Genomic DNA, 23,827 nt, shown 5'->3' on the forward strand with positions numbered 1-23,827 from the left:
TAAAGTTTTGCAGGTCGTCTTTTTTTTTTTTTTGAGAAGTGCTGTCAACCAAAGCATAAATATGTGTTTCTCTGTACATAAAAGTTCAATTTCACACGATTTGTTAATGGTAATGTATGATAATAAAAACTTGATAATATTTTTCTGGATTCTTGCACTTTATTTGTATCATTGTCATATGAGAAGTACTCTTGTCCTTATTTAGAGATATTGAAACTAATTCAGGGCCACAAACTACATGTAGATCTGTACATGAAGTACATGGGAAGTAAAGTTGTTGACACAGGTAATGTACACCAAGGATTGTCATTCATGACCTGTTTGATTGGATAAAGTTTTACGACTTGGAGGCCATTTTTTCCCTCAAAAATCTAAAAAAAACAAGCTTTTTCTAGCTGTTAACAGCTTTTTCTCAGATGTGTGTCATCCAGTTTTGTTCAAAGTTGGTACAGGGACAGGTAATAATTGTTTACAAGTGCACATCGCATTTTATGTTTAACAAGTTATAAATTGTCTCAGAAAAGCCAAATGAATATATTTTTACCCCACCCCCTAAAATTGTAACACATCAATTCTGAACATTTAATAACAGAATTTTAATACAGCTCATAATGAATTAATTCACTCTGACACAAACTAAGTTCAATATAAGTTTTTGACTCCAGAGTGCGAAGCACAAAAGGGAGTCTTTGCAGTTACCCTGTCTGTATGTATGTATGTCACTTTTTTTGTTCCACCGTTATCTCAAGAACCACTAATCAAATTTTGGTGAAACTTGGTACATAGATGCTCTGGGATAATGCGCAGAGTTGATTAGGTTTTGGTAAAAATCTATGAATATTAATTACCTAATTTGCATGATAATTAGCTGATTTTTAGCTGTTCCAAGACTGTTCCACTGATATCTGAAGAACCACTCATTGGATTTTGATGAAATTTGGCACATGAATGCTCTGAACTAGTGCGCAGATTTGATTAGTTTTGGGTAACTATGAATATTAATTACCTAATTTGCATGATAATTAACTGATTTTAAGCTGTTCTATGACTGTTCCACTGATTTTTGAAGAACCACTCATTGGATTTCAATGAAACTTGGCACATGGATGCTCTGAACTAATGCGCAGATTTGATTAGTTTTGGGTAAAAATCTGTTAATATTATTAATTACCTAATTTACATAATGATTAATCAATTTTCGGCTTTTCCACCGATATCTCAAGTACTAATCATAACATTTCAATAAAACTTGGTACATAGGTGTCATATGACACTGCACATACCTGATAGTTTTTAGGGTAATATCAGTACATATTAATTACCTAATTTGCATAATTAATTAATTTTCAGCTTTTGATATTTCGAGTAGTAATGATCATGTTTCAATGAAACTTGGTACATAGTTACTTGAGGACTGTGCAGTGATCTAATTAGTTTTTGGGTAAATATTTGTGCATATTAATCACCTTATTAGCATAATTAGTTAATTTTCAGCTTTTCACCTGATATCTCAAGTACTAATCATCACATTTCAATGAGACTTGCGACATAGATATTCTAGGACTATGCAGAGACCTGATTAATTTTGGGATAAATAATTGTGCCTTTTAATTACCTAATTTGCATAATTAGTTAATTTTTTGCTGTTCTATGATGTCTAAAAACCACTCATTGGATTTCAATGAAACTTTTAAAGAGTACCCATCACATTTCAATGAACGTAAGACTATGCACCATATTAGTTTTTGGTAAATATTTATGCTTCTTAATCATCTAATTAACATAATTAATACTGATATCTCAAGTATTGATCATCACATTTGAATAAAACTTGGTACATAAATGCTCTAGGACAATAGACAGTCTGATTAATTTTGGGTTAAAATCTGTTCATATTAATTCTCTAATTAGCATAATAATTAATATTTTTTTGGTTCTTATCACATTTCAATGAAACTTGGTACATTGTGCAGACATTATTAGTTTTACACTTAAATCTGTTCATATTAGTTACCTTATTTGCATAATTAGTTTTCAGCTATTCCATCAATATCTCAAGTATAAGTAATTTTGAATTAATTTTTAATGTGTCACCAAAACTCTCAGCACACGGGAGTTCTTTCTAAGCTTTCTTTGATTAAATTTTTTTCTGAGCGGGGGCTATGACATGACATGTCATGTCTTGTTTTTTTCTTCTTCAAATCTTTAGTAATAATTTTGAAAACTAATAAAAAAAACAAAACATAAAGCATAAAAACTATCACTGTTGCAAATTGTGTCTTTGAAATCACCATTAAATGTAGAGAAATGAATCAATAAAGGCTACTATAATTTAATGTTGACAAAAAAAAAAAAAACAGAAAATAATCAAATTGTGATAAAATAGTCCTGGAAAACTAGTAACATTAAAAGTCCCAGAATATTTTTTTTTATTTCTAGTGTACAAAACCCTGATCACTATGTATCCCTTTGTATATGTACATTTCACATCTGCAGCTGACGTTTTTTAAAAAAAAGAAAGACAACCCTGGAATCAACACAAAGACTAAGCCACCTAAGTTTGTATTTTAGATGTTCAGATTTTGTACAGTTATAAAGATCTTGTGTGTTGTCAATGTCTGTGTATTGATTATTTCCCAGTAGAAAGTATTATTCTAATCCTAGGACATGGTGCAAGTTATAATTCTTGTCAAGAAGCTGATATTCTCTCATTCACTGGGCCCAACAAAACATTTGTTCACAATTTCATACTTGGATTCAAGTATAACAAAATTGATGGACAGCTATAGACATAACATTTATATGGCGAACAGCTTTTCAAATTTCTAGCCCTGCCAAGTTCATTACAAAAATGTATAACCAGGTACATGTACATACTGTAAAATGACTAATTTTCACTGGGTTTAAATTTCACTGATTTACCATGTCAGGCATATTCAATGGGTTTTAAATTCACGGTTTCGTCATTTAGATAATGTGTTCTATGCTAAATTTTACATATTCACTGTGTTTTAATTTAGCGCATTTTTCCAGTCAGCGAAATAAGCTAAATTAAAACCCAGTGAATAATTACCCCCTTTACAGTAATGTGATTTGTACAATCGGGTCGCTTGTTCATGCCATTTTTTGTTGCCAAAGTCAATGATAACAAAGCATGTTTCAATATTCACGTCTGCATTGCATTCAAAATAATGCATTTGCCAATATTTGCATCTAGAATTTGCAAATAATCGAAAGCATTCAACAATAAAGAGAATAATAAAGACCTTGACTTTGACTGTTTTCCCACAGATCCTTAATAATTTTTACAGTCAAAATTCCGATGCTGCGTAAATAATATTGTAATATTGTTTATGAACATTTTTGGGTCTATATTGTAAAAGTAGGAATCAATGACGATTGCAAACTCTCTTCTTAATACAATGTTTTATTTTCCCCCCAAAAAACGCATTATATTTAGATGTTCAAGGACTGTTATTTGTCTTTCAAGCGATAATATACAATAACTTCAAGTTCACTTAATAATATGCTACTGGTATATACACCCTTCAGTAATTCACTGAAAATACAATCACAATTATACATTAAGTTCAAGATATTCAGATTGTGATGCTTGTCATAAGTGATTGTGTACAACAGTTCACTGACCTTTGACTACAAGAATACCCTCAGTGATCTGTAATGTGAGAATTGATATGCAAACATGTCACATGTACTCTACTACCAGTAATAGATCCTGGTGGCTTCAGTAGATTGAAGGGGGAAGTCAACATTTGTATAAGTCATTGAACCTTGAACATATAGTTAACAATAAAGAAATAATTGAAGCCTATCATTTAGATCTAATGAAAAATTATATCATATTATGATGACATCCTCTTCAATATTAAAATTGTTGTTAATTATTGGTATGTTCAGACTTCAGAACAATGTTTAGATACAACCGATAATATTAGCAGCATCATTCTTTATTAACTATTTAAACTCCAAAATTAGATTTGTTAACTGATGAGGGTCTGTGTTTGATAGAGCACTCAAGCTGCTTTTGTAATAGATGTATTTAGTAATCACATTAGGTTCACATGTATAAATAATGTACAGTATAAGAGTGTATGTAAATGATACTGTTAGTATAATGTGTGTATGTTGTTTTAGGTTTAAGAAAAACTGCAGTGTACGTGTGTGGCATCAGTCTGAAGTGATACTAAGATTACCTTAGGCCAACAAACATAAATGATTTGTTTCTGTTAAGCACTGAGTTCAGAAAGGTCTGCTCACAACTTTTTTTTCTAGTTTCTGCCAACAAAAAAAATCAAAGGAAGTCACTTCATTAATTTTTTGAAACACCAGAAACACAAAACAAACAAAACCAGAAACAAATCCCTAATTTTTTATTATCAAATTTAATACTTACATTTTTATTTAGAGTGCCATCAAGATGTGAGTGAGTATAGAAATTCAAGTGCGCAATTTTCATTCATAATAGTTTTGCCTTTCAATTAGAATTTTACAATTAATTATCTGCTGAAAGATTTGCCCAAATAATTGCAATACATAAAATTAACAATGTACTTACATATATAAATTTTCGCAAAAAAGCAATTTGAATGAAAATTTGCTAGAAAAAAAAATTGGCTGATGACTTATGATTATTGTATATATGATAGTATCGGCACATATCAGTCATAAAATAAATTATATTTTTTCTGAATCCCCAATAATTTTCAAAACTATTTTTAGATGTTGTTTAAAATAAAATGATTGCTACTACTGAAATATATTATAGAATACATTGTATTACTTCATATATGTATAATGTGCATGCTGTAAAGAAGTGTGTTTTCTTCAGATTACACGCTTTAAAATTGAAAATTATTATTTATAATAATTACATCATAAATTATCAAAATCTGAATACATTGATTTTTGCTATTACCTAACTCCACTATTATGGATGTTCACCAACTCGGCTGTGCAATACATTTACAAATAAATTGACAAACTCTACTTGTATGAAGTCTCCTGGGGTTCTGTGATCAGCTCATCTTTCAAATACATCAATGATGGATATTGCTCACAGTCAAACAGTACGTAATCATCATAACAAGCATAACTTATAGAAAATATTTGGTTTTGGCAAATTTGTGTACCTGAAAATGTACAGTTATCATTTTAGCTACCCTCTGAAATTTGGTTGTCTAAAGTGGTTATGTGCAGTTATTACAATACTGTAAAATACTTATTTTCGCTAAGAATTAATTTTCACTATTTTCACTGAAGGAATGATTCAGTGAAAATAAAAGCCAGCGAATATACCTGTTTTCCTATATTTTACATTCAACTTGTCAAGAATCAGTGAAAATAAATTCCATACAAAACACCCCAAAATCTTTTCAACAAAAAATAATTCCAGCTGAAATAAAGTATTTTACAGTACTGTGCATGGTATTTAAAATTCACCTCACAAATAGAGCTATAATCTGAATTATAGATGAAGATATTCAGACTATGGTGCTTATAAGTGCTTTGTAACAGCAGCTCACTGGCCTTTGACAAAAAGAATGACCTCACAATACTCTGTACAATGATAGTTGATATAAACCTAGCATGGTTGTACAATATGCACAACTATGCTTTCAGATCGTTTATAATATCAAATGGGACGTTTCTAATGTAAGGACGTTATATTTCATTGTGAATATCTGGTGACCGAGTGTTCCATAATAATATTGGATGTGAAATTCTACTCTTAATAGTCCACAAATTTTTATCCAGCATCCTCCCAAGGCAATAGAAGTAAAGCACCCCCTAGCATTTTGTGAGGGCCCCCCTTATGTGATCAATTAAATTTATTTTCTTACAAATTACAGTGGGCAGTTCTTGTAAAATAGAAACAAGCTAGAAGGCACGCCAGGATCGCAAAACCTCCGCAACAGACACAAATTACTTGTCTTCACTAATGCCTCTATCTGATTGTATTATTATGCCTTTTTATGACAAAAAACTTGCATCATATTTACAAAAGAAAGCCCAAATTGTGTCTTGAATAGTCTATTACCTTAACAAATCGGACAATGGCCCTACATGTACATGTATCTGGAATTGGTGGATAAACCTTTTTAAGTTATAAACGAAAGTCATTTCAGAAATGGTTGTTTCCATTGCAACCAGACCTACATCTTTACCAAAATTATAATTGGTTGGTCGCTGTGGCAACCTGTCCTGAAAATTTCACAAGATTCCATCCATACCTTTTTGAGTTATACGTGAAAAACTATTCCTGAAATTGCTGTTCTCTTGACAGCCAGGTCCACATATAAACATTTACCAAAATGTTATGGCATGGTTCTCGTGTTAAGGACAACCTTTCCTGACAATTTCATGAGAATCCATTCATAACTTTACGAGTCATAAATAAAAAATCTTTCTCCCAAATGGCTGTTTCCATAGTAACCAGAAACCTATCTCTGCCAAAATTTAATGGGTTCATCCTCATGTCAAGGGCAACCTTCCCTGAAAATGTTATGAGAATTCTTTCTCAACTTTACTTTTTGAGTTTTACAGACAGAAAAACAAACAAACGTGAGCTGGCAAAAACATAACCTTCTTGGTGGAGATTAGTAGTGCCGTTTCACTGTATATGCAACAATTAAAGCTGTATATGCTTACACCTCTGTTACTTTTATCATCAGTCTTCACAAGTCTTTGCTCAAACATCTAGAATTAATAGTTACCGGTAGTAGTGTAAATAAAACAGTAAAAAATAACCTTAAAAGTAAATACAAACATTACTGTAAACTCCCTTGGATACCATCGTGTAACAAACATCTGATCAATAAATGTTAACATTGTAGAAATGTCAATACATGATCAGATTAAACTTTATTACAACCATATAGAAAAGTTGAATTTACTAAGTTAGTGTATAAAATGTAACTACTGGTAAGTTAATTTTGAATAAAACTACTTACCAATCAGTTAAATTATTTGTTCTTTTTTTTTATTTGACAATTTTAGCAAAATTATACTAAAAGGACAATTTCTAGCATTATATTATAGGCATTTTTAAATTCCTGGCTATAACCCTGTTAGACAGAATGTAAAATAAAAGTGCCTGTTAAAATTGTATGTTCCTATCAAAAATGAGGTGGTATTATTTTATGGTTCATCATGTTTATCTTGCATGGGGGAGTTTTAAAACTGGAAGCTAAATTAAAGTGACTGCAGTAAAAACTCTTATTTTTATATCCATAGTGACAATAATTTCAACCCCTGCTTACTACATGTGTAAATATGATGCTAAATCAAATTCATTAATCAATATATATAATAAAAGAAAGAACCTCTGCATTTCAAGCTTGTTTGAAATCTGTGGTACTTTGTATTTCTGAGATACACAATGTTTTATTTTGAATGACATTCATGTATAGTAATCCGTCACTTCAGTAGTCTAGTGTGCTTGCAGTATTTTGTTGTCTAATTACCTCTTGACATTTAAAATGGACCCTCTTGTTGGTTACGTAGATACAGCACGTCTCTATCTTTTACTCTCACTGCTCAATACGTGTGGATGTATATAAAGTGTTTCTTTGCACTCGTTTTCTTTCTTCACCACAGAAGTAATATGATACATGTATTGTTAGAATTAGAATTTAGTGGTTTCCTGATATAGCAAAAAAAAATTAGTTATAAAGTCCGTTTGAGCCGAATTTAAATTTTGCATTACTTAGCATAGTAATGTACATATATGCAATTCATTATGGGGATAACCTCCCATTTTATATAAATGAAAACTAGTGACCACCTGTTAGATTTTATTTTCATTAATAATATACAACTTTTTCATCCCATATCACTGAGCAAAATTTTGATATATGAATAAATAATCTCACCATAGAAGAAATGACAATTTTGACCATTTGCCGTTATATTTTGAACTCCTGTATCTCAAAAAAAGCAACATTTTTGGTATTCTGATGGCATAAACTCATAACAATTAAAGTTTAGCGAATAATGACATAAAATCTTCAATTCGGCTTGAACCTCTCTGATGCAATGAGTATACCTAGTATCTTCAAAGTGCGTATATTGTGATATTCAAATCGCGGTATTAAAATTGTCATTAAATGGGCCAGTTAATTTATTGACCAATGGCATTTATGGGAATTTACTCTTTGGACAAATATTTGATTCAATATTTTAGTAGATAAAAAACAAAATAAATTTCTGAACTGTATGCTTTGAGTACCCTGTAAAGCATGCAAATCATGTAAATATTATTTACTATATTTATCTTTATTTCACAGGTGGTGGGTCTTATTTTATGATATCACGCAATTTAGGAGCTGAGTTTGGTGGAGCAGTGGGTATTCTATTTTATCTTGCCAACACATTTGCAACCTCCATGTATCTTATAGGTGCTGTGGAAATTTTGCTGGTATGTACATGTATTTCTGTTATTTTAATTACATTTTCAAACTTGTAGGGTTCACACATCATGAAGCCGTTCCATCCTTAACCTTTTCACCACCACTCTTTTTCAGCCAAATTTGTGTACACTTTTTCGTTATATTGTTCAATATTTTTGAAAATGAACTCTAATTTTGGTGCCAATAGATAGAATTAAAGTCAATTTTCAATTTTTTCTCAACAAATTTGGCTGTTTTTGTCCCAATCTTCTGAAGGAAAGTGCACTATAAACTGGACTATTCTGTGATGACAAGAGGGAACTGGTAGTGAAAAGGTTGATGATCTATTGAAAATAACTCATAATGGTATGGCTATTAAATTAGCCATATGTCTCGAAGGGTATGTGATAGGCCATGGCATCCCATGGCCCTAATACTACATGTTGTGCCTCTCAGACTTGACTTATTGACTACTATTCATGATGTCTAATGCTTGTGTGAATTGTTCAAAAGGTTCCTGCTTATAAACTTTGAATGGTAGCCTTTCTGGTAATAAAATCATATACCTGAGTGTAACCACAATTTGTTCATGGAAAAGGTTAGGCAGATGGCAATGAAACTTGACAATACATATAGTTGGTTCCAGGTGCTTGATATTTTTCCCAAGTTTTATTCCAAGATGGTTGACTGACAGCCATTTTCTTATTTCACTCTGTCCCAATCTGTTTCTCTGGATCACTGTTTCTGTCTCAAACCTTTACTTTTAACCCTTTGAGTGCCAAAGTCAACTTTTGTTTTCTCTTCATCAAAATAATGAGAAATTATGTCAATTGCTGTAAAATTAATAAAGAAATTGTAAAAAAAATATTCAAAAATGTGCAAATGTTGCACCAAAATGTTGACGGAAAAACTTCTAGTGTTTAAAGGGTTAAGCTTAATATTATTGATATGATTCAAAATTTGACGTGGACTTTATCATTTCTTGTCAATCATGGTGATAAAGTCAGCATGTTCACTATGAAATTGATTACGATGTGCTATGGTAGCCTAGCAACAAGAAAACATAAAAAAATTATTCATGTAATGCATGGAAACAAAACCTTCACATTCTCTCAGGAACTAAAATTTTTTAAGGATGCAGTAGTTTTATTAACAATCATTTGATTTGGCTTCTTGTCTGTGGCTAAAAGTTCATTATCCTAGTGCTGACAACTTGAATAAATCAGGTGCTCGCTGGTTAATAGTGTAAATTATTAGTCCTCGTTCGGACGAAGTCCGAAAACGGGGACTTATAATTCGGTCTCCGTCCGTCAGTGCGTCCGTCCGGAGTCATATCTCAGAATCCCTTGGACCGATTCCGTTCATTCTTTGTATGTGCCTAGTACTTTATGTGGGACATATGCACATGCAGTGGTTTAGCGATTCGATTCAAAATGGCCGACTGGCAGCCATCTTGTTTTTTGAAAATGTTGTATTTTGGACATGCTTTGTCAGTTTTCATTCAAACTTGGTACATAGATTATATATGTTAGGATACATGTCCATGACGATTTATTTCACAATTGGATCAAAGATGGCCGACTGGCAGCCATCTTGTTTTTTGAAAATGTCATATTTTGGACATGCTTTGTCAGTTTTCATTCAAATTTAGTACATAGATCATACATGTTAGGATACATGTCCTGACCGTCCGTGAGTTCCTGAGTCTGTCTGTCTGTCCGTTCGTCCGTGTGTCCGTCCGTCCATGCATCAGTCTGTCCAGAGTCATATTTCAGAGTCCTGTTGACCTTATGTGGGACATACAGTACAGTTCTCGCGGAAGCTTTGGCTTTTGTGGCATCATTGTCGCCTACGCATGGCTTCATTGTCGCCTCAGCATCGCATCATTGTGGCATCAGCTTCGCGTCATTGAAAATTGAAGCTGTGTTCGCCTCGCTATTTTGTGGCATCATCGTGGCCTCAGCTTCGCAGTCTCATGGCATCAACATGGCATCAGCTTCAAAGTATTGTGACATGAGTATGACCTCATTATTTGCACGCAGAAGGGCAGTAGACAAAAACATGTACAGAAGTTCGATATGTAATCGATTTGAAATTCAAGGCGAATAAAATAATATGATCAAGAGTAAAATGACATTTTAAAAAGATATCTTGTTTAATTATTTTAGTGTTGCGAGTATTGGGCACCAAAAACTTTGCGAAGTACATTACAATCGGCAAGGTGACGAGTTTCATATTGACTGGAAGGAAAATCGTGATAAATTCAAATCACACGATGCAATCGTCGTTCTGATACAACACAATTTGCTGTATACGAAGTGAAACTGTTCTTGTTATAAAATTTACCTTTTTTCGCTCATTTTATTTGCTGCTAGAAGAGCAGATTCAGATTCCTCATTTCGGTGGTATTTTTCTGTGTTTCGTTTAGTTTTAGCCGAGTCCGACCCTATGCCCGGACTACTAAAACATTCAACACACACGTACGCCGCCGGGTGCGTCGGCGTCGTCGCCAGTCATCTTGATACAAAGTTCCAAAACAAGTGCGTACATTTCCAACATATGATTGGATGGTTGTGGTGGCGTCGGTCTGGTAAAATTTGACAACCAATTCTCAAAATTAAGTCACGATCAGTGATCTGAGCTCGATCTATACGTACTTTAAAAGTATTCTCACAAACATATTTTCGAATGAAAACGAGCCATGCCCTGTAAAAAACCGAATAGCGCTTGACATGCAGGAATAATTTATTGGGCTTCAGAAAAAAAAACGTGTCCATTTAGTGTGGCCGTAAATATTTGGTCACCAGCCGATGAACAATTTGAAAATCATGATTCACACGGAAGTCCTTCGATACTGAAAATCATCGACCCCAGTCTGGTTTACCTTATTTCCCAACTTGCAAAACTGATTTGTATCTCAGCCCTGTTTGTTTTGTTTTTTCTTTTTTTTTTGAACTGAGGTAAAATCCCATCCGTTTGTCAAAATATACGGATGTTTTCCAGTGAATAATTGCGAAGCCTGTCACAGCACACAAACAAACTTTGTGAATCGACGATGGAGATTGGATGGTACGACGACCCTTCAATTTGCGTTAAATATGTTTTGTTACAACATCATTGATTGGCTGAGAGTCACCTGATCGGAGCATGACCTGGGTCACAGAACCATATTAGTCCGTATTATCAACAGGACTTTGCGAGAAAACCACACCCACATTTTCAACCATTTTAGCGCGGAAGTTGCCAACAAATGTCGAAAACTCGTGAATTGTATAAATTCAAATAAAATAAAGCTAGCGATTCGTAAGACTGGTTAATAATATATCCCCCGATGCTCTTCGATTTTTTTATTTCAAGGTGAGAAATGGATACTAGTAGTTGAAGTTCCATCGATTTCAAGGCGACTATTTAACCGCGACAACTCTACGCTCTGTTGTAGTTTCGCGAGGTAAAACAAAAATACAATAAATAGTACTTGTTTAATTATTTGGTTTTACAGCCCGCAAATTACGGGACATGATCCCCATGAATTGCGATAAATAAATGCTGATTGTGTTGAATGACGGACGTCGGGACCGTTTGGGGAAACAAATTACGGTCGGTAGACATTTCAAACAAATGAAATTATTAACGAAAGACGAGATTTTTCTAGGTATTTACGATCATTCGGTCATACCAAATATATACAAAATTGACAAATACACAAAGATGTGTAATAGTAGGTCATTTTTATTTTAGCCTTAGAAATATTTTCTTTCACTCAGTCCACGTCCATGCGTGGGAATTCTATTTAGCTTCATGGTCCTTCGGCTTGTCTTCTGCTTGGGGGGAAACAACAATAATTATACAAATCGTAAACTCAACACAATCAGGAAAAGAAACCCAGACAACCATGTTGTACTTCTGTTGAATACATTTTGTAGCAGTGAGTCACGTCGGAATATTGTCTAAAATAAAATATTCAATCCCAGCCAAATCTAGGTCAAAGGGTCAGATTGCGTGCATATAATTATAGATAGTTAAAACAAAAAGTATTTGAACTTTTGACGGTTGTTCAACATCTATGCACGGTTACTAAACTAGTAACCGTGATCTATGAAAACCAGAAAATTTTTAGTAGTCCGAATTGTTGCACGGTCGAAAATAAAACGGAAATTGACCGGTCAAAAGCGGAAGCGGTCAAGAGGTTTGGGGGAAATGAGTACAGTACTTCTTTGTTTGATGAAGCGATGCTGATGCCACATTGTCGCCATAATGAGGCCACAAATGAAGCGAAGCGATAATCGCCTAATTTTTAATGTCGCGACATTGAAGCGATGCTGAAGCCATAACAATGCCATAATGATGCGATGCTGAAGCGAAGGTGAAGCTGAAGTGAAGCCAAAGCTTCCGCGAGAACTGTACTGTATGCACATGCAGTGGTTTAGCGATTCGATTGAAAATGGCCGACTGGCAGTCATCTTGTTTTTTGAAAATGTTGTATTTTGGACATGCTTTGTCAGTTGTCATTCAAACTTGGTACATAGATTATACATGTTAGGATACATGTCCATGACGATTTATTTCGCAATTGGATCAAAGATGGTCGACTGGCAGGCATCTTGTTTTGTTTTTTTATGCGGTATCTTGGACGTGCTCTGTCAGTTTTCATTCAAATTTGGCACATACATGTACTTTATACATGTTAGGATGCATGTCCATGACAATTTGTTTCAAAATCTTGTCAAAGCTGGCCGATTGACAGCCATCTGACTTTTTGGCCTTACTACTATATTTCCACAATTTATGTACCATTTTTATTCGTATTTGGCACATACATCATACATATCAGTGTGTTGCATAATCAGATCAAAGATGGCCGAATAACAGCTGTTTTAATTTTTGGCCATATTACTACTACACAGAACATGTGTTTTGATGTAAATAAACAATCTGTTGTATACGCCACTTGGAACTCAAGTTTCAAGAACACACTCGCGACAACCCCTCCGCTTTAATATGACGAGCACAAAGAGAACTTTCAAACATTTAACGGGGACTGTGTCATTTTCAATGACTTGTTTATTACTGTATTTTTCCAATGCCCCATCTTGGGTGATGTTTTGAAGCACAGGTCATATTTTTGAGCGAGTGCTGGCTGCAAAATACTGTCAAGGGCAATATTTTGGCACATTTTTTATCACTATTCAAATCCATTTTAGCCTAATTACAATAGTCATGATGGGGGCTGCAAGATATCAAGAATAATACCATCAGTATTACAATTGAAATTTTTGCAGTCCAGAAAAAACACACCTTGCAGTTCAATCAGATCACATGCCGCATACACATGCTCTAGGTACCACCCAATCAATTGGCCCCCACTAATTAGGATGTAAGTGTCCATTTAATCAGATCGCCTGTTGTATCATGGATACCATCCAAAAATCACCTAGTGTATCAGCCTTCAATGCACTTTTTAGCTCCTCTGCTGACTTGTCGACTGAAGCTTATCATATGAGTGATTGTCCGTCATCGTCCGTGTCATCTTTTTTACTTTTTCGACTTCTTGAAAACTACAAGCCTGAATGCTTTGATACTTGGTGTATATGTATCTTAGGTAGACCTCTCTTAGATTTGTTCATTTCATGATGTTTCCTTTAATTCTCTAATTTTGGTGAATTTTTTTGTTAAAAAGTGATATTTTTGAATTGTTGAAAACAGCAAGTCCAATTGTTTTGATACTATACATATTGTTCATTTTCTAATGATATCTTCAGTTCTTTAATTGAAATGTGCATTGCTAACAGCGGAGCTGTCTCAGTCGACATGCTGCTTGTTATTATCACAATATATTTTGTGATATGTGTTTAATTTTCTACTGACTTTGCATGAAATAATTTTATACTAAATGCTCTGTTATTTATTGCAGAAGTACATAGCACCGTCCTTATCAGTTGGAGATGCAACAAATTCTACAAATTTACAAAATAATTTCCGTTTGTATGGAACCATCCTGCTTATCATAGTTGGTATTATAGTTTCTATTGGTGTGAAGTTTGTACAGATGTTTGCACCTGTATCATTAACATGTGTCATCATATCCATCATATCTATTTACATTGGAGGATTTCTTGCTTCTGTTTCAAATAGTCCAGGGTAAGTCCAGACAAATTTCAACTATTCTGTTATGAAAAGTTATTTTCATAGCTTATCAGTAATGTAAATAAAAAATATCTGCCGTGTACTTCAATAAATCGTCACTATTTTATTTTCATACTTTGATTCAGAGCTTTTTTCATATACCTTGTATTGCCAACCTCACAATAGTCTTCTAGAATTAACAGTTAGTAGTGTAAATAAAACAGTAAAAAATAACCTTAAAAGTAAATACAATGTACAAGCATTACATTAATCTCCCTTGGATACCATTGTGTGTAACCATCTGGTCGATAAAAGATATCTTTGTAGAAATGTCAATAAATGATCAGATTAAACTTTATTACAACCATATAGAAAAGTTGATTTTTCTAATTTAGTGTATAAAATGTAACAACTAGTAAGTTACGTTAATTTTGAATTAAACTATTTACCAATCAGTTAAAATTATTTGTTCTTTTTTTTTGACAATTTTGTCAAAATTATACTAAAAGGACAATTTCTAGCATTATATTATAGGCATTTTTAAATTCCTGGCTATAACCACTATTTTATTTTCATACTTTGATTCAGAGCTTTTTTCATATACCTTGTATTGCCAACCTCACAATACTATGAGAAAACTGATGAGCGAGCCATGCAATAATTTCCAATATCACGTCCAGCTCTGTTTGACCAAACATGTTTTGGCAAACACGTTGAAATCTTGATATGTGATATGTTGTCAAGTTCACCGATATAAAATATTAATCACATTAGCTGCAACTATCTGTTGGATGCATAGATATATTCAGGGTAGGATTCTAACAACATTTAAGTGCTTCTGGTTAAAATGAGTTGCGGTAGTGGTGAGCAAATGCTAGGACACTTTTGTGTCTTCTTCTTGTCACGATGTCAAGCGCACAAGTATCAATCCGAACTGTGAACGTTTGAATAAATGGAAGAAATAAAATTAATTAAATAAAAAACCACTACCCTGAAACCTTAAGGTATATGATAAAACGTTTATGGACTGAACACTAATGCCTTAGACCTTGGACCTCAAAGCCATGTCTAGTTCATAAAGAATAATATCATCTCAAAGTGTATTAAAAAGAGATACAAGCTATTTCGGCAACACAGCGAGAAGGAGGAAAAGAAGGAAAGAGAGGGAGAGACAGACAGACAGACATACATTGTGTACTGCAAGATACTATTTATTTTCATTTTTCAATTCCTAGTGTATGCTTACTGGGTGACAGATTATTAGCCAAAGACTACATTTTACATGATGGTGAACCATGGTGTACAACCAATCTGTCTGGTCCTATTTATCCATTATATTGTAATGATGAGAAGAATGATACTGAAGCATGTGAATACTTCTTTAATAGTGAAGCTCATCATATTCCTGGCATACCTGGTATTTCTAGTGGACTTATCGTAGGTGAGTATCCGTAGAAATAGATGTGTATGCGCTGCAGAAGCATGCTATTGTCAGAATAATAGAATCCCACACCCTAAGGACCTGAGATGAAAAATCTCACACGCAGCAGAAATTGCAAACTTGTGTGAGAAGTCTCGTCCCAGGCCATAGGTGTGTGGATTCTTTTTCTCACATCACATCAAAATATGTTAATAATAAGAGAAAACAAAATTGATACCTGTTAAGATACGATGCTCGCAGTCTTTTATGGATGTATTTTTCCACATCACAAAACCTACTCCCTATCATCTGTTGAATGTACAAGTGCCAAGCAGATACTTTTTGAGCCTCACTGTATAAAAACTAATATGAACAGATACATATTTAATTTAAAAGCAAAGCCATCGTTATGTTATGCATCACGCCATTGGACAATATTCTGGGCATCTCTATCGATCTTACTAATATTATCAAATCAGAGAGCCTTTTACAAAACTGTTTCATGTGTGATTAGATCCCACACTGGTACTCATAATCCCAGTGTTGTGAACATGCATGCTTTACCAAAACTTGAGTAAAATTTTGAAAAGTTGTTTTTAATATGTTGTGATGGTTGTGTAAGACAAACTCTACACAACAAATAATATACTGCAAATACTTTATTTTAGCTGGAATTAATTTGACTGAAAGGATGTTTTGGCTGTTTTGTATGAATTTTAATTTCACTGATTTTTTAGTTGAATGTAAAATATGTGAAAAGGTATTTTATTTTTATGAATTTTATATTTTCACTGAAAAGTATCAGAAATAAATTTCAACTGAAAATGAAGTGAAAGTACTTTGAAGTACTTGGAAATGAAATTTTGTTAGTTGATCAATATTAAGAATACATATGATTGATAACAATGTATCTCATTTGATACATGTCTTTAAATGGTAGTTGTATGAAATGACAAATTGATATACCAGACTGTCAGACTGTGACCCATCAAAAGTTGCAATACATGAAGTAGTGCCTTTCAACTATAATACCTGTGATTGTGTGACATTTTACTATTCATGGGGAATATGGTATTATGTACAGACATGCAATAGGTGATTTTCCATTCAACTGCGAGATCTCGCGAGATGTATGAAAGACGCACGTAGAACGTCTGCCGCAAAAAACGAACGATTTGATTTTGAACTCGAATTTCTTTATTTCGTAGCTCACATCGACCGGCCGATCTTCGACAGAGGAATATTGCTTTCGAATACCATTACCATCAAAATTGTTTATCATCAAATGTGTACAGCACATTATTAAGCATGGAAATATCCCCAAAATACTTTCACGTTTGTCGAATCCCACGCGATGTTTGACGCCACTACGACGCTATGACCTTTGTTTGTCCTGTTTTTACGTTCGATTTCACGCATAACGCGTGATTCTCGCAGTGAACGGAAAATGGTCTATTGTATCACTTAATATCTTTAGTATGTTTGATATTTCCTAAAAATCCTTTCTGTTTGACATTTACTGATGACTCCATTTTGTGTTTCTAAAGCTGTTCATATCATCTATATAGCTGTTCATATCATCTATATAGCTACTACCTAATATTAGCTCACTACACTATACAGAGCAGTTCTACTGAAACAAGCAATTACTATGTATCTATTTTGAAGTGTCAAGGAATAAAATCTGACCTCATTCTTGTCATGTTAATTCCTCATCATTTCAGTATGCCATAAATTTCATAAAAACAAATGACCCAGTAATATAACACTTTAATGATCACAACTTTGTAAGTCAAACTGTTTTAAAATGCAATCCCAACTATTTCATAATATCACACTTCTCATACACACAATATGCCAGATAAAATACTTTTTAAAAAAACAAGTAGGGCAGTAGGGCAAAGACTTCTGTATTTGCTCTATTAGATGCCTACAGTGTTGGAATGACCTGTTGAACAATTTTGTATTAAATGATTGGATCAGTGCACTTTGTGAGATTGGTGTACTTAAATTTGAGCAAAAAATTTGTTAAGCTCATATGTGCCTTGTATTAAATACCGGTAAGCAAATACAATAATGTCTTTAGACAGATGAAAAGAGTTTCATATTTTACAGTGAAAAACATTGACTCTGTTAAGGTCAGAGTTGTCACCTAAAACAATAATCAATAAACTGTTACTGAGAACATGGTGCACTTATACTTCATCACTCCAAGCCGTGGCTCTGTCAAAACCTAAAAGTAGAAACATATGCAGTATAGTGTGCCTCATTACATGTCACTAATTGACATATGATGTAAATACAACCTGGTTTTATGTCTAACCCTCTACTTAATGTAAATGATTTCATCAGTCCTTTTTTAGCTCCGCTGTCGACTTTGTCGAGCAGAGCTTATCATATGAGTGATTGTCCGTCGTCGTCCGTGTCAATGTTTTACTTTTTCGACTTCTTCTTGAAAACTACAAGCCTGAATGCTTTGATACTTGGTGTATATGTACTTTGGGTAGACCTCTCTCAGATTTGTTCATTTCATGATTATATCTTCAATTCTCTAATTTTGGTGAATATTTTTGTCATTTTTAGTAAAAAGTGATATTTTTGACTTCTTGTTAAAAACCGTAAGTCCAATTGCTTTGATATTACATATATAGGTACTACATGTGGACCTCTCTCAGATTTGTTCATTTTGTAATGATATCTTTAATTCTCTAATTTTGGTGAATATTTTTGTCATTTTTGGTAAAAAGTGATATTTTCAACTTCTTGTTAAAAACCGCAAGTCCAATTGCTTTGATATTACATATATAGGTACTACATGTGGACCTCTCTCAGATTTGTTCATTTTGTAATGATATCTTTAATTCTCTAATTTTGGTGAATATTTTTGTCATTTTTGGTAAAAAGTGATATTTTCGACTTCTTGTTAAAAACCGCAAGTCCAATTGCTTTGATATTACATATATTGGTACTACATGTGGTCCTCTCTCAGATTTGTTCATTTCTTGATGATATCTTTAATTCTCTAATTTTAGTGAATATTTTTTTAATTTTTGGTAAAAAGTGATATTTTTGACTTCTTGTTGAAAACCTGTTCTTTTGATACTATACATATTGTTCATTTTCTAATGATATTTTCTGTTCTTTAATTGCAATGTGCATTGCTAACAGCGGAGCTATCTCAGCCGACAGGCTGCTTGTTATGTCTTCCTGTTGATCAGTTCTATTTGTAGTCTACTTTGTCACCAGCATCGCTTTCTCAAAATCATTTCCTCATGTCTCCTATAGAGTACTTTCTCTATAACTGTGTATGTAATTGTATATGGCTTCCAATGGTTCGATTTCCCTTGGTGTATCATTGCTCTGCATGGATGTAATTCTGTTGCACTTCTATTAAATTAATTAAACCTGGTTGTTGAATAACATGGTGATTGGATGGTGAAAGTTATTTGTAGCTAAAATCTGAGAAACTTTTATAACATATGGTATATACTTTTCAAATCTTTCCAATTTCTTGATTATTTTCTCCAGTTGATGATGATATTATGAGGTTATTACGAGGATACCTCAAAGTATGCACGAAGGCAGTACAGCTGGAGTATCGGCCGACGTGCAGCAGGTCGATGCGACGGCATACTTTCAGAATGCATACTTTGTGGTATTCTTGTAATAACCTTATTATTATACATCTCTTCCTTCCAAGGATACATCATGGGAATTCCGAAATCCAAAATGTTTAGAACAGAATCAGCGAACTTCTTTGTGTTGAATCTGGTCAAACTCTCGTGGCAGCCATGTTTGTTTTTATTATTAGAAGACGCTTACGCGCGTAATAATTCCATATTTGGAATTCACATTTCCTAATATGGTAGGATGAAAATACCCCGTAAAATACCGCAAAATTACGACATGCTGTAACTTATGGCGTTACGGTGACAGATGTATAATAATATTTATTTTATGATGTGCGGGGGCCAATCCATTTGAAATAAAATATTATTATTCTATTTTTGAAAACAATGGACTGTAGTTATCTGCTAGTAGTTACTAAATGTGCAATTGCAATGTCCAGCATGTTGTAATAGTCACACGACTAGACTTGTTGACTACTCCGTAATGCACTCATGGTGAGACAAAGCAATTATACAATTAGCATACAACAAAATCTGCAACTTTGTAGCAACAAAGTGTATTTATTTATCAATGAAATGGATGAGACAGCGATATTATTGTTTAAAACATCATTTTTTTTCTGGATAGTGTAAAACACACTGTCTCAACACTCCCTCCGCTTATGGAATTACATCAAGCATAACTGAGCGTCTCAGATTTCTTTTCAGTGGTTGTCGTTAAGGAGAGCTTGTCATTTTGTGAAAGCGTACAATAATGTCTCTTTATTCTTCCGTCAGACAATGCATTCAGTAACTATATGAAGAAGGGTGAGGTAACCCAAGGTGTGCAGGGTGATAAAGATCGTGGTGAAGTTATTCAAGATCTTACTACTACATTCTTTGTTCTCATGGCAATCTATTTCCCATCAGTCACAGGTATCACACTGTTTTTCTCTTCAATTTGAGTCTTAATTTGGCTACTTTAAACATTAACCTTTTCACCACCAGACATTCTCGCGCACATTTTTCTGCACTTTTTTCTTGTATTGTAATATTTCTGAAAATGAACCCTAATTTTGGAGCCAACAGACAAAATTTGAGTCAATTTTCAGTTTTTACTCAAAAAATTTGGCTATTTTTGTCCCAATCTTCTGAAGGAAAGTGCAGACTATAAACAAGACTATTTTGTGAATTTGTAATTGAAAGAGGGAACTGGTGGTGAAAAGGTTAACTATTAACCCAATTTTAGTGAAATTCCATGTAGGTATAGACTCCAATTTTTTTAGCTCCGCTGTCGACTTTGTCGAGCGAAGCTTATCATATGAGTGATTGTCCGTCGTCCGTCGTTGTCGTCCGTGTCAATGTTTTACTTTTTCGACTTCTTCTTGAAAACTACAAGCCTGAATGCTTTGATACTTGGTGTATATGTACCTTGGGTAGACCTCTCTCAGATTTGTTCATTTCATGATGATATCTTCAATTTTCTAATTTTGGTGAATATTTTTTGTCATTTTTAGTAAAAAGTGATATTTTCGACTTCTTGTTGAAAACCGCAAGTGCAATTGCTTTGATATTACATATATAGGTACTACATGTGGACCTCTCTCAGATTTGTTCATTTTGTAATGATATCTTTAATTCTCTAATTTTGGTGAATATTTTTGTCATTTTTGGTAAAAAGTGATATTTTCGACTTCTTGTTGAAAACCGCAAGTCCAATTGCTTTGATATTACATATATAGGTACTACATGTGGACCTCTCTCAGATTTGTTCATTTTGTAATGATATCTTCAATTCTCTAATTTTGGTGAATATTTTTGTAATTTTTGGTAAAAAGTGATATTTTCGACTTCTTGTTGAAAACCGCAAGTCCAATTGCTTTGATATTACATATATAGGTACTACATGTGGACCTCTCTCAGATTTGTTCATTTTGTAATGATATCTTTAATTCTCTAATTTTGGTGAATATTTTTGTAATTTTTGGTAAAAAGTGATATTTTCGACTTCTTGTTGAAAACCGCAAGTCCAATTGCTTTGATATTACATATATAGGTACTACATGTGGACCTCTCTCAGATTTGTTCATTTCATAATGATATCTTTAATTCTCTAATTTTGATGAATATTTTTGTAATTTTTGGTAAAAAGTGATATTTTCGACTTCTTGTTGAAAACCGCAAGTCCAATTGCTTTGATATATTATACATATAGGTACTACATGTGGACCTCTCTCAGATTTGTTCATTTTCTAATGATATCTTCTGTTCTTTAATTGCCATGTGCATTGCTAACAGCGGAGCTATCTCAGCCGAAAGGCTGCTTGTTTTATTAAATTTGTATATTTTTTTTTATTGTTTATTTATGATTTTTTGGTGTTTTTAATTGCCGTTATTAATTTATTTTTTATTACCCATTGGCTACAGATCTTGTTAGCAATTAATTTAAAAAACTGAAATAATTCATGTGGATTTATTTTGTGCCAAAAATTAGTGCCTTCACTTTATTTTAGATCATTTGATTTACTCATTTGTTTTTTGATTTGTGTACAAATATTGAAATCTATGTTTTAGCCCTCAAAATATTACATGCGTTTTATCTGTGTGCAGTTACTGAAATGTGATATGCTAATATTTTACAAATGTGTCGGATTGTAATTAAACAACAAAAATATTTTGAGAAAAAATATCTGTGAATATAACTTATAGTATAAAGCTGTATAATAATATGCTTTTAGCTTAACTGCATGAGCTGTATGACTTTATGCAGTGTGAAGGTTAATGCGACCTCATGGTACTGTCTTGAATTCACATATTGCAGTATTTTTATAATAACCTTGGAATCTCTCATATGGCTTTGGTAATAACTTGTATACATATAACTGTAACTTTCAGGTATCATGACCGGATCTAATATGTCTGGTGATTTAAAAGATCCCCAGAAGTCCATTCCATCAGGAACAATAGCAGCTCAGTGGACTACATCATTTGTCTGTATCCTTTGTGACTCAATCTATTGTTACTAAACATTAAATACACAAATATAAATGCCTTAATGCATGCACTTTAGTACTCTGGCAAATCTTTTGCTCTGAATGAAATGTAAAAATATATTGGTGCATCAAGGTCAGTGAAGCTCTGCATCAGTAGGATATCAACTTTTTTGGTTTCGCTGTCCACACACAGCGGAACTAATCATATTACTGATTGCCCGCCATTATCCATCTTTATCCGTGCCAACTTTAGACTTTTTAGCTCCGCTGTCGACTTTGTCGAGCAGAGCTTATCATATATGAGTGATTGTCCGTCGTCCGTGTCAATGTTTTACTTTTTCGACTTCTTCTTGAAAACTACAAGCCTGAATGCTTTGATACTTGGTGTATATGTACCTTGGGTAGACCTCTCTTAGGTTTGTTCATTTCATGTTGATATCTTCAATTCTCTAATTTTGGTGAATATTTTTGTCATTTTTGGTAAAAAGTGATATTTTCGACTTCTTGTTAAAAACCGCAAGTGCAATTGCTTTGATATTACATATATAGGTACTACATGTGGACCTCTCTCAGATTTGTTCATTTTGTAATGATATCTTTAATTCTCTAATTTTGGTGAATATTTTTGTCATTTTTGGTAAAAAGTGATATTTTCGACTTCTTGTTAAAAACCGCAAGTGCAATTGCTTTGATATTACATATATAGGTACTACATGTGGACCTCTCTCAGATTTGTTCATTTTGTGATGATGTCTTCAATTCTCTAATTTTGGTGAATATTTTTTTAATTTTTGGTAAAAAGTGATATTTTCGACTTCTTGTTAAAAACCAATAGTTCAATTGCTTTGATATTACATATATAGATACTACATGTAGACCTTTCTCAGATTTGTTCATTTCGTGATGATATCTTCGATTCTTTAATTTTGGTGAATATTTTTGTCATTTTTGGTAAAAAGTGATATTTTCGACTTCTTGTTAAAAACCAATAGTTCAATTGCTTTGATATTACATATATAGATACTACATGTAGACCTTTCTCAGATTTGTTCATTTTGTGATGATGTCTTCAATTCTCTAATTTTGGTGAATATTTTTGTAATTTTTGGTAAAAAGTGATATTTTCGACTTCTTGTTAAAAACCAATAGTTCAATTGCTTTGATATTACATATATAGATACTACATGTAGACCTTTCTCAGATTTGTTCATTTCGTGATGATATCTTCGATTCTTTAATTTTGGTGAATATTTTTGTCATTTTTGGTAAAAAGTG

At 33.2% G+C, this 23,827-nt stretch overlaps 1 protein-coding gene across 2 annotated transcripts in view; it reads left to right on the top strand.

Annotated features, from left to right (window-relative positions):
• LOC100372316 (solute carrier family 12 member 4-like) overlaps positions 1-23,827 on the top strand; it is a 57,715-nt gene that overhangs the window by 12,916 nt on the left and 20,972 nt on the right. For both annotated transcript variants that reach the window (XM_085505728.1, XM_085505729.1), the window contains exons 6-10: positions 8,307-8,437; positions 14,320-14,546; positions 15,767-15,972; positions 20,358-20,495; positions 22,455-22,553. In XM_085505728.1, the coding sequence (XP_085361854.1) occupies positions 8,307-8,437; positions 14,320-14,546; positions 15,767-15,972; positions 20,358-20,495; positions 22,455-22,553 (801 nt within the window). The remainder of the gene's footprint in view (positions 1-8,306; positions 8,438-14,319; positions 14,547-15,766; positions 15,973-20,357; positions 20,496-22,454; positions 22,554-23,827) is intronic.

The sequence above is a fragment of the Saccoglossus kowalevskii genome, chromosome 11 (genome assembly GCF_978046115.1).
Source record: "Saccoglossus kowalevskii chromosome 11, keSacKowa6.1, whole genome shotgun sequence".
Lineage (NCBI taxonomy): Eukaryota > Metazoa > Hemichordata > Enteropneusta > Harrimaniidae > Saccoglossus > Saccoglossus kowalevskii.